Source organism: Scyliorhinus torazame, chromosome 6 (assembly GCF_047496885.1).
Source record: "Scyliorhinus torazame isolate Kashiwa2021f chromosome 6, sScyTor2.1, whole genome shotgun sequence".
NCBI classification, from domain to species: domain Eukaryota; kingdom Metazoa; phylum Chordata; class Chondrichthyes; order Carcharhiniformes; family Scyliorhinidae; genus Scyliorhinus; species Scyliorhinus torazame.
Window position 1 is genome coordinate 280,092,888 of NC_092712.1, and position 12,512 is coordinate 280,105,399.

At 41.7% G+C, this 12,512-nt stretch overlaps 1 protein-coding gene across 1 annotated transcript in view; it reads left to right on the top strand.

The window, feature by feature from the left end:
* LOC140425459 (oxysterol-binding protein-related protein 10-like) overlaps window positions 1-12,512 on the top strand; it is a 349,560-nt gene that overhangs the window by 63,897 nt on the left and 273,151 nt on the right. Inside the window, exon 2 of the mRNA XM_072509757.1 lies at window positions 3,024-3,199. Within this exon, the coding sequence (XP_072365858.1) occupies window positions 3,024-3,199 (176 nt within the window). The remainder of the gene's footprint in view (window positions 1-3,023; window positions 3,200-12,512) is intronic.

The window sequence follows — 12,512 nt, forward strand, 5'->3', positions numbered from 1 at the left end:
TGACTTTTCCCCTGTATGGCCCTCTTCTATCCCCCCACATCTAGGGGATGCAGGCTTGAAAGGATATGGTGGACAGTATCACTCAAGTTTTATTTGGCTTGATCATAAAGATCCATTAGACCCTGTTCTTCAGCTGCTAAAATGCTGAGTATTCCAGAGTCATCCTGGAATGCAAAATTTGTTCCACTGCAAACTATTTTAATTTCTCTCCCTGGCCACCTTTATTCTCCCCTCCAACATAAGTGAGGAATTCATGGACTACTTTGATACTAAGATTGAGGCCATTTGATTTGTTGTCTCTGTCCTGTGCCTTACATTAGCCCACCTAGCCAAATTTGCTCTTTTGCTATTCCCCACTCTTGTTCAAAGATTCATCTTACCACCTCTCCTCATACATACTCCAAGCACATTTTATCCATGAAACCCTCTCCCAATCCCCATGTTAGCGAATATTATGAACTGTTCCTGCTGTTAATTATGCAGTCCTTCTCTCCTTTGAATCTGCTACCCTTCCCTTTGTGAACCAAAACCTGACTCCTTGCAAACTACCATTCCATCCAGAACGTCCCTTTCCTCTCAGGTCCTTGAACATGTTCCCATCTTTCTTGGAACTCCATGTTCGAATGCCTTCAATTTGTTTTCTGTCTTGCTACAATATTGAAGCTCTCTACTCAAAGTCACAAATAACATCCTATGTGACTGTGACCAAAAGTTAATTATCCCTCCTTCAGCAGTCTTTGATACAGTTGACCACATTATCCTCCAACACCATCTGTTTTCCAGCTTGGTGGAGCTGCTATCACCTCGTTTTATTTTTGTTTAAGCTGTGACAGAACATCACCTGCAATTGCTCTCTTTCTGCAATGACTTACTGCTCTTGCACCGTTGCATCTGGTGACCCTAGGTCCATTCATATTTCTTCTCAGTGTGCTGCCCCTCGGCAATATCATCTGAAAGTGCAAATAGTTTTACATGTATGCCGATGACACGCATTTCCACCTCTCTTGACTCCTTCATTTGTTGCTAAATTATCAGACTGTTAATTTTATATCCAGTGCTTCGCATTTCAGTTTTGAAAGACTGAAGCCATTAACTTTCCTAGTTACTGACACCATTGCCCCTGCTGGCAGCCATCCGAGGCTGAATCATCTTGGTCACAATATTGGTCTTGCATTTGATGTCAAGATGAGCTTCGTACCCATTCTACCCTCCTGTAAATTTGAGGTAATTTAAAACTGCTGCCCATGACCGAACTCGCACCAAGTCTTGTTCACCCTTTTACTCCTGTGCTCGCCGAGCTATATTGGCTCCCCAAATTGTCCTTCAATCCCCAAGCATGATGTTGGTCTTCTGATGGTCTGTCTCCATCTTGCTCTCATGCTGACATCTCTCCTTACCTGCTGCAGTGTTTCATCGAAGCTGAACATAAGTGTGAAGAACAGCATCTCATCTTTTGAAAAGGCACTTTACAGCCTTGCAGACATGACATTGACTTCCAATATTTTGAACCTCGTTTTTTTTCCTTTGTATGTTTTGGTTTCTCTCTTATTTTGCTTTCAGTCTGCAGCACACTTGCTTCAGGCACATACTTTATTTTCTGCCTCGTTACCATTCCCTTTGGACTTTTATTTCTAACTCCTCTGCCATTCAATCTCTTTCATCTTTCACCCTATCAGACTATTTTTGAACCTTGTCCCCAAAGCCCTTGCTCAAAATCTATTATATCTGTTCTGATGAAACGTCATCAATCTGAAATGTTTTTATTGTCTGCAGTTAATGACAGACCTGCTGAATATTTCTAGCATTTTCTGATTTTATTTCTGATTGCCAGCAAGTATTTTGCCTTCCGCTGTTTTGAAAGTTGCATTTTGTGCTTGGATTTGAGATCCGTTAAGAGTGTGCATCTAGGGTGGTGCCAAATATTGTACAACACAATCCTATTGCAGTTAGTTTTACCTTGCATGTAGGTATTTTAGCATTAGGAGTTCAACAGTGCAGAAATCCGTTCAGGCTCAATTTGGAAAAGACCATCTAGATGTTGTGATGTGAGAGTACCTTTAAGAAATGGGTGTTTATCAAATAGATGCAGTGGATGTATCTTTAAGAAATGGGTGTTTATCAAATAGCTATAGTGATGTCAGAGTGTGGGTGGAGCTGGGCTGTCTGTCTGCTTTTACTTTCGTTTTTGAGCTGGCAGCTGGTGTGTTTAGTTTCGTTTTCAGAGTTAGAGCTGCATCCAGCAAAACCAGGTGTAATTCTGATCTCTCTCTGCATGAAAAGAATGTCTTCAGATCACTTGCTAATTTAAAAGTGATAACTGCTCTCCGTAGAGAATTTAAACCTAATGTCTTATGGACGTTGCTGGGAAAGATTAAGGGTTACTTATAGAGTACTGTATTCTTTTGTGGGGAGTATTTGAGGTAATAATTGCTGAGATGTTTACTGTGTGTTTATAAAATGTTAACTGGATTCATAGAATAAACATTGTTTTGTTTTAAAAGTACTTTAGATCTCTGTTGCATCACACCTGTAGAGAGGGCCCTTGTGCTCCCATAACCAAAATCTATTAAAAGTTATGTGTCAGGTGAACTCTATGATACACTTCGGGGTTCTCTAAACCCTGGCCCGTATGTGCAACATCACTGTTCATAAATTCAGTTTGGAGCTACCAGAGACTAAAAATAACGTAACTGGCAGCCTAGTAGCACAGTCTGCACTTGAGTGACAAACTTGAAATTCATTTATTGAGATGCAAACCCGTAGAAGTACAGTAGAACTATGACATTTCACTGGGGCAGAATGTTCATTGGTCTGGTTATTACTTTACTGTGCTTTCTTACAACATTGCTGTTAATATGCATTGTCTCTACTATTCGAACTGCATTCTTCATCTTGAAAATTAATCAGTTTACCACATTTTAATCTGGTTTTACAGGATATATGCAGCCTGGTAATTTAATGTATAATTTGATGTCATATAGTTACTGATGTGTGCATTAATGTGAAATGTTTTTATAATGCAGATACTTTGTTCTGAATTGCGAGTTGGGCCTGCTGCAATACTTTGTAAATGAGCAGTGCAAAGGTCAGAAGCCACGAGGAGTTCTGCATTTGTCGGGTGCATTGATCTCTCCCAGTGATGAAGTTTCTCATATGTTTATAGTCCAAGCTGCCAGTGGTGAACTATATAAACTCCGAGGTACTGAAAACGACTACATTTTTACTAGTTGAGATGTTGTATAAGTTTTTAAATATAATTTTTTTGGAAACATTAGATTTACTAAGTTAACAGAAGTAATTGTCTATTTTGGCTCAAAATTATGCTAATTCTGAAGTAGGCCTGTGTGTCTTAAATGTGAAGGCAATCACAGCAGTTCAGGTAGTTGATCCCCAACCTGAAGACCCTGAGTTCCACAGCATCTCATTGACACTCACTTGTCTCTAGAGAAAGGCAAAGTCTACTTGAATCTTTCTTTTTCACTTCTGGGAATGCTCCATTCAATGGGAGCAGGTTTGGAACTGCAGGCTATACACATTAATATCAGCAGAGAAAATGCAAGGGACTAAAATCCTCAGGACTTAATTGCATACAGGACTGGTTAAAGGACAGGATGCAAAGAGTAGGAATAAAATGGGGAATTTTCAAGTTAGCAGACTGTGACTTAGTGGAGTGCCTTGAGGATCAGTGGTAGGGACTCTGCTATTGACAATGGTCATAAGAAGAGAAGAGCAGAATATTTTTTTCAAGGTGTGAAACTTATAAATGCTGATGTTCAAAGAGACTTGGGTATCATAAAGGAGCATGCAAAGCTAGCCTGCAGGTGCATCAAGCAATTAGAAAAGCAAATGGCTTGTAGGTCTTTATTCTTGCACTCAAATCCCATTGAAATAAAGTAGTCTTGCTACAATTGTACATGGCTTTTGTGAGGCCACACCTTTGAATCTGTATGCTATTTTGTCCCTTATATTTAAGAAGGTTCAACTTGCGTTGGGGGTGTAGGTTCACCAGATTGGTCCCAGGGATGAGGCTGTCCTATGATAGGCTTGAGTAAATTGGGCTTCTATTGTCTGAGGTTCAGAAGAATGAGATTTGATCTTGAGCAAGGTGGACACAGGTGGTTTCCCCCGGCTGGGGAATCTACAACAAAGGGCCACAGTTTCGGGGTCATTTGGGGCAAAGGTGAGGAACGATTCCTTCACTCCAAAAGGGTTGTGAATCTTTGGAATTCTCTACCCCAATGTGCCATCATTGAATATATTTAAAATTGAGATTTTTTTTGTCATCTGGGAAGGGGATATGAAAGTGGAGTTGAAGTCCAAGATCAGCACCGTCATATTGAAATGGCGGAGGAGGCTCAATCGGCCATCTGCTCCTGTTCTTTTGGTTTTTTTTATTATCAGCTGAACACGCGCATATTAACAAGCACATTCTTTTGGGTCTGATAGTGATATTTTGTTTCCAGTTAGTCTCAAAGTAATTAAATGAATGGAACATTCCAGAACTGTTGGCATCTCATTTAACTTGCATCACTAAACCAGCTCTGGAAAACAAAAAAACTGAAAAAAAGGACTCATTAAAAAAAAAAGACAGAAGGACAAAATCTATCATTTTTAAAATGGCAATAAATACTCTTCTATTTGTATTGGGGGTCTGGAATGTGAGAAATAAAGGTGCAAACAATTTGATAAAAAATTTCCCCAATCTTTCTATTAAATGTACTACTAAATGTAATGTACATCAGTTTTTAAATGTGTGGAAATTACATAATGTACTGAAGAGCTATATTCAGCAGGTACTAAGAAAAGAAGTGAGATAAATGTAATGCATCAAAATGATCCAATCTCTTGGCAACCACTCCCCTCAATCTGTGCAGCCTTTGAACTATTTTTGTGGATGGTGTTATATTTATCCATCTGACACAAGTCAATTATGTAAATTTTGAAAATTAAAGGATTTTCTTTTAAAAAGTATATTTTGGAAATAGTTTTTTTAAATTGTTTCTAGTCCACACATTACAGACAAGATTTTGCTGAAAAGCATAAGTCTCCTAACAGGGCATGCTATTACTTAGCTACAAATTCGCAGCACGGTAGCATTGTGGATAGCACAATTGCTTCACAGCTCCAGGATCCCAGGTTCGATTCCGGCTTGGGTCACTGTCTGTGCGGAGTCTGCACATCCTCCCCGTGTGTGCGTGGGGTTTCCTCCGGGTGCTCCGGTTTCCTCCCACAGTCCAAAGATGTGCAGGTTAGGTGGATTGTCCATGATAGATTGCCCTTGATGTCCAAAATTGCCCTTAGTGTTGGGTGGGGTTACTGGGTTATGGGGATAGGGTGTAAGTGTTGTCCTTGGGTAGGGTGCTCTTTCCAAGAGCCGGTGCAGACTCGATGGGCCGAATGGCCGCCTCCTGCACTGTAAATTCTATGATAAATTGACCAGAAACAATTGTGGAGGTAGTGATGTAGTAGTAATATCACTGAACTGACTAGTAAACCAGAGACCCAGAGTAATATTCCAAGGACCCAGGTTCAAATCCCGCTGCTGCAGATGGTGAAATTTGAATTCAATAAAAATCTGGAATTAAAAGTCTAATGACTTGTTGATTGTCGTAAAAGCCCATCTGGTTCACTAATGTCCTTTAGGGAAGGAGCTCTGCCATCCTTACCTGGTCTGGCCGACATGTGGCTCCAGATCCACAGCAATGTGGTTGACTCTTAACTGTCCCCTCAAGGGCAATTAGAGATGGACAATAAATGCTGGCCCCGTCTACGATGCCCACGCACCATTAACAAATTTTAAAAAAAGAAACTGTCGTGAGGAGGAGAAATCATGTGAATAGTAATCTACTAATCTTTATTTGTGTCACAAGTAGGCATACATTAACAATGCCATGATCTTGCTGTGAAAATCCCCTAGTCGCCACACTCCGATGCCTGTTTGGGTACACTGAGGGAGAATTCAGAATATTTTATTCACCGAACAAGCACGTCTTTTGGGACTTGTGGGAAGAAACCAGAGCACCTGGAGGAAATCCACAAGGACACCAACCCGGGTCACTCCAAATTTCAGTTGTTTTTTTTTGTGATAAATGCGATCTTGTGCTTAACCTGTCCATGGTTTGTATGAAGTTCTTGCATTTACATGTTATTAATAATAACTTTGAGTTTAAATCTAGTCATCAATACCCTCTCTGCTGTGATTGTTTGTGGCTGGGAAGATTGCCCATTTAAAGAAACCCATATTCATGGAAGCCCCTTGACCTTGTCATCTTGTGTGGCTTTGCTACTCCTGGCATGTCATTCACAAATGAGGGCATTCTGATTCCTCTTATCTTCACCCCTCTCCCTGGTCTCCTTCACCTTCTCCTCCAATAAGAGGTGTGAGGAGCTTATTTACTTCAATCTCACTAAGATTGAGACCAACTAATCAGCTGTGCCTTTCCTTTCTTCCCCTGGCTTATCAGGCCACATAATGTTACTATTACACCAACTCTGAATTCATCTTTCTCTCATTTTCTCTCATTTATATGGAGCTTCCCTCATAACTCAATGTTCCCTCAATTCTATGCCAACTAAACAGATAACTACCCAACCACTCTTCCTGGCTCCATGTTTCTCTTTCCTCAGCCATTCCCTGCCTTTGGCTCAAATCTGCCATTGCCACCCCTTTTTAAAAAAAAAAAACAAAAAAAACAACCTTGATCCCTCCCTTCTTAAATTACTGTCCCATTGCAAATTTTGTTTCCTTCCCCTCAAGTCTATGAACATATAAGAGTAAAGTATTGAGGATGCTGGAAATCTGAAGTAAAAGTGAAAAATGCTGAGATTATTTGGGTCTGGCACCATATGTGGAGAGCAAAACAGTTTTATGTCAGTGACCTTGCATCAGAACAGACCAGCACAATGTAGTTGACTATCACTGTCCTCTGAAACATCCTAACACGTTCCTGAGTTGTCTCAGATCCCTATTAAAAAAATAAGAATTCACACTGGATGGCATCAACCTCTGCATCGGACATGGCAAAAGTGCATCTAGTTCAGTTAACCATATAAATTTCTCCTCCCTAATATCTGGACGCTGTCAAAATTGAGAGCTGTCCCATAGGCAGTAGTCATTCCCTTTCAGCCAACATCTCCGATTCTTCCTTCACCATCCCTGGATATGTTCTTCAGATCCATCAGAGATGGTGCACATTCATATACAGAGAGGAGACAGTGGCTCTGGGGGAGTCCTCAACATTGCCCCAGGACCCCATAAAGTCTCAAAGGATCAACTTAAACATGGACAAGAAAACCTCACTACCACCAATATCTGATATTGGCTGACTACTGGTACTCCATGTTCAACTGGAAGAAGCACTGACAGCAGAAAAGGCAATGGATGTACATGAATGGAGGGCTATTGTCATGAGTGGCTTAGTGACACCATTGCTAATGGAGCTAATAGTCCTGGATAGCAGCCACACTAGACTGTTCTTTCACCATTTTCTGCAAGAGGGAAAATCCGACTTGACCTTGTCGTCCTCATTCTACCTGTTGCTGATGCTGATGCATCTAGCCATGACCGTACTGTAGGAGTGCCTGCTGCTCAGTCCTTGTTAAGAAGTTCAGTCTTCATACTGAGGATGACCTGCATCATGCCGTGCGGTACTACCATTGTGCTAAATTGATAAATTCAGAACACCTCTAGAAGCTGGACATCCATGGGGGGCTGGGGACCATCAACAGCAGCGGAACTGTATTCAACCACAGTCTGTAAACATATGACCCAGTTTCTCATCATAGAACCATAGAATTTACAGTGCAGAAGGAGGCCATTCGGCCCATCGATTCTGTACCGGCTCTTGGAAAGAGCACCCTACCCAAGCCCACACCTCCACCCTATCCCCACGACCCAGTAACCCCACCCACACTAGGGGCCATTTTGGACACTCAGGGCAATTTAGCATAGCCAATCCACCTAACCTGCACATCTTTGGACTGTGGGAGGAAACCGGAGCACCCGGAGGAAACCCATGCTCACACTGGGAGAACGTGCATGCTCTGCACAGACAGTGACCTAAGCCGGGAATCGAACCGGGGACTCTGGAGCTGTGAAGCAATTGTGCTAACCACTATGCTACCATGCTACCCCTAACTGCCAAATCCTCACTGCCATATCCCCAATCCTGGTTCAATGAAGTTTTTTTTTTTTGGATAAACTTTGTTTAATTCGGGAAAAGCTGTGTGCACACAGGAAAGAGAGATTCTGCGACTGTCCTGTAGCTTGCAAAAGTCAGCTCTGCCTGTCCTCAGAATTACATGCATATATATTTAAAGTTCTTCGGAGTCACAAGCAGGTATTGACATCACTGAATCATTTGGAACAATACAAAGTGATCAGTATGCATATTTTCTGGTCCCCGTAATGGGAAATCGATTAAAGAATACAATGTTTCCGTCCGTACAATCTCATGGGTTTGTGCTTAACATATTTAACTTCTGGAAGAGGTGCAAATGTGTTGGACAGTGGATCCCTTCGACTTACTGGGGCTTCCTGTGTTTCCCTTTTCATATTCAAATGTTTTGAGATGATTAAATAATTTCCAATGTGGGTGACTTTAACCCCTTGCTTGCTGGTTTTCCCTTGGTATATGTTTAACCCCTTGCTTGCTGGTTCACCCTTGACCTGTGCTATTACAATACTTTGAGACATCTTTATTATACCAATCCTGACACATATAGCAATTTCTTCCGCTAACACGCCCCCCCCCGATGACTCTTGATAATATACATACCTAAGAAAGCCATATAAACACTCCCTTCTCTGTGTGCTTCGTTTGGTTGAAAACATATTTTATAGCTATCTTGTGGATTTATCATGCCTGCTCGCCCATGGGTGACTTCCTACCGTTTTACTTATTTGTTGAAGGCACCGACCACACCTGATCCCATCAGGTGGCCAGCCCTCCGGTTCCACGGAACAATTCTAAAACAACATGGTTGTAAATTCCAGCCACTCCTTTCTCCTCCCCTCCCCATCTCAGACGAATGCCATTGGGATGTACTGAGGGGCAATTGGCCTTTCCCCTGCCTTTCTTTGCTTGCAGCACATAACTGTTGCCTATATCAGTACAGCACATGTCCCCAGGGTTATCCCTAACCTCACTGTCTCCCATACGCCTAATGAACGACCCCCCCCTGAATATGTCCCACCAGTGGTGTGCCCCTGAGAGTCCTATCTTGATGGTGGTCTGGTGCCTGGTGTGCCCCTGAGAGTCCTATCTTGATGGCGGTCTGGAGCGCTAAGTTCTCCCCTTGCTTGTTTGTTCTGCAGACTGCCTGATATAATCCTGGGCTAATTCTGTGGCGCGTTTCATTGCCTCATGAATTATACTGCTCAGTCGTCCCACCAGGCCCCGAATAAATACCCTGATGTGCTCCCTGGCAGGTGAAATTCTCCATCTGTCATTGAGTCTGTGACTTGCAAACAGAAGCTATGGCTGCTACCACAGAGTAAACTCCCTGAGATGATCAATGAAGAAAGTATGAGAGTATGCCAGGAGAAGCAGCAGACCGACCTACACAGGCTATTACATGATGAAGTTGCAACCTTGAGCTACATGCATGCTTAACAGCAGAAGCAGCATATTATACGAAGTAATCTGCAATATCTTTATCCAGAAGTGCAGAGTGAAAGGTTCACCTCTGCCTCCTGCAATCCCCACATCATAGTAACTAGTCTTTAGCCAGTTTGATTCTCCCCATATGATATCAAGAAATGGTTGAGCACATTGGATGCAGCAAAGGTTCTGACATGCTGTAGAAAGATGGGCAATTTTCCACATTGTCAGATGGATGCCAAAGCATGTTCTCTGCAGGGCACATCCAACTTGACCAGTTATTACTGTCAGTACTCAATCAAATGATGGAAGTTTTTGTCAGCAGGACTATCACGTGGTGCTTACCAATCAACAACTGTTCACCAATGCTCAATTTGTTCTCCATCCTGAAATGCCCATCTCTAGATCTCATCCCAGCATTTGTCCAAATGTAGCCAAAGGAGCTGAATTCAAAATATGAGTTAAGTTAAGAGTCTTGACATCAAGGCAGCATTTGACTGAGCGGGCATCAAGGAGCCCTTGTAAAATTCATGTCGGTGGGAATCGGGAACAAAGCGCTATATTGGTTGAAGTCATACTTGGCACATGGGAAGGTAGCTGTGGTTGTTGAAAACCAGCAATCTCCGTTCCAGGATATCACTGCTAGAATTACTCTTCAGTCTTCAGTGTCCCACGCACGACTGTCTTCAGTGTCCCGTGCACGACCGTCTCAGTGGCTTCATCATTGACTTTCCCTCCCTCTATATAAAGACAATTGGGATATTTGCTGATAATTGCAGTGTTCAGTTCATAGTAGTTTTTTTTTTTTAAACACATTTTATTCAAACTTTTATCTAAGTAGGTTACAGCAAATAAACACCCCGGGAAACATTCTTCCCAACAATCAACTATACAGTTTGTATAGGTTCAGTTCATAGTTACTCAGATAATGAAGCAGTTGATTTCTACTGGCAGCACGACCTGGGTCACGTTCCAGTTTGGGCCATTATGTGGCAAGTAACATTTGTGCTACACAAATGGCAGGTGTGAATATACCAACAAAAAGAGTCTAATCACCTTTCCTGGCTATTAAATGATACCATCACGAAATGCCTCATCGGCACACTGAAATGGGGGTTAAGGTCACCATTGGCTAGAAATTTTAACTGGAGCATACTAGGGCTATATGTTCAGCTCAGACTGGGAGTTTTGCAGTTTATGTGACCTATCACTTGACTTCTGAAAGCCTGTCCACTATCTACGAGGCACAAATCAGGAGTGCACGTCAGAATCTCAGCAAGGCATCTTGGACAAAATTTCCCATACCCAGGTTCTGTGACGCAAATACAGTGTCCCAGATGGATGGCAACACCACTTGAAAGTTCTCTTCCAAATCGCACATTCTGATTTGGAAATATTGCTGTTTCTTCAGGGCCATTGAGCTTGAAACCCTGGAACTCCTTACATGACAGCAACGTGCCTTCATCCCATGAACTGCAGTGGTTCAAGAAAGCAGTTTGTCACAAGCTCCTTGGACAAACAGGAATGGGTAATAAATGGTGGCGTGGCCTTGCAGCAATGACCACGTCGCATCCAATTTGGGGTAAATTATGGAGTGGATTGAAAGTTGGTGACTAGAAACACAGTTATGGCTAATAGTTACGGTTTGGATGTGATATAATGGATATATAGGGGCTGTTTAGCACAGAGCTAAATAGCTGGCTTTTAAAGCAGACCAAGGCAGGCCAGCAGCACGGTTCAATTCCCGTACCAGCCTCCCTGAACAGGCGCCGGAAAGTGGTGACGAGGGGCTTTTAATAGTAACTTCATTTGAAGCCTACTTGTGACAATAAGGGATTTTAATTGCATACATGTTGACTTTACATTTACTCTCCGGTGTCGAAGTGTTTTGGACAGGCACTATCAAAATTTTCTGACACAGGTAGGAGTTTTATAAAATGTGAACAATGAACGACATGGACCTAGGAAATTTAGCGGAATGCATGCACTTGACAGATGTAATCCAGTGCGGAGAAGCGTGTAGTAATGCATTATGGGAGTGTTTGCATAATGGATAAAATCCAAAAGGTGAGAAGGAATAGAGATGAGTGAAAATACATACATTTTTATGAATGTGAATTCACACAACTAAAATCAAGGCACAGAATGAAAACGCAAATAAGTAATGGTGGATTTGTCCAAGGCAATAATTGCTACATGTGTGCAATTATTAGCTGAATGGGAAGTATCAGCAATTTTCTGTGCACTAACCATTCCAGAATGCTATAAGACGTGTAACTTGAGATTCTGAGACTATTTCACTGGATCAGAGAGCTGCAAGTTGATGTTTTAAGCAATGAACAGTTTTGAGGGGTGAAAAAGAGGACTCTTTACTCCAGTGAAGGAATTGATGAGGAATCACTAATATAGGATCCTCAGTACAAGCGATAAGAGGTGTTTAGATGATATTTGTTTATGCAGGAAATTATTAGACCATAGGATGCTTTGCCATAGTAAGTATTTGAAACCGAGATTGCACTTGAGCGAATTCTGGCTATGTATTGGAAACAATGAAAAATGCATGGCTACGAAGAGCACAGGTCAGTACAGTACAATTGCTCTTGGGTTGTTTTAGCAAGAGCAGGCACAAACGATTGGGTGAAAAGATTCCTCTTTTATGTTGACAACTTAATGGTTTTATAGCTCCATTTATTTCATTAAAAAAAAAATATATATTTCTATTTGCCATATTTTCATCATTTTCCCCATGCAAAGAAAAAAACAACCCCAACCAAGTAAAACATTAATCATCACTCATAAATCAAAAAGGCAAAACAAAACAAACAAACTTAGCCTTCAACAGCAACCAACTCCCGAAAGTGCATGATAAACAAACCCCAAGAATAGAACCCCATCTTCTCTGAAGCTCAA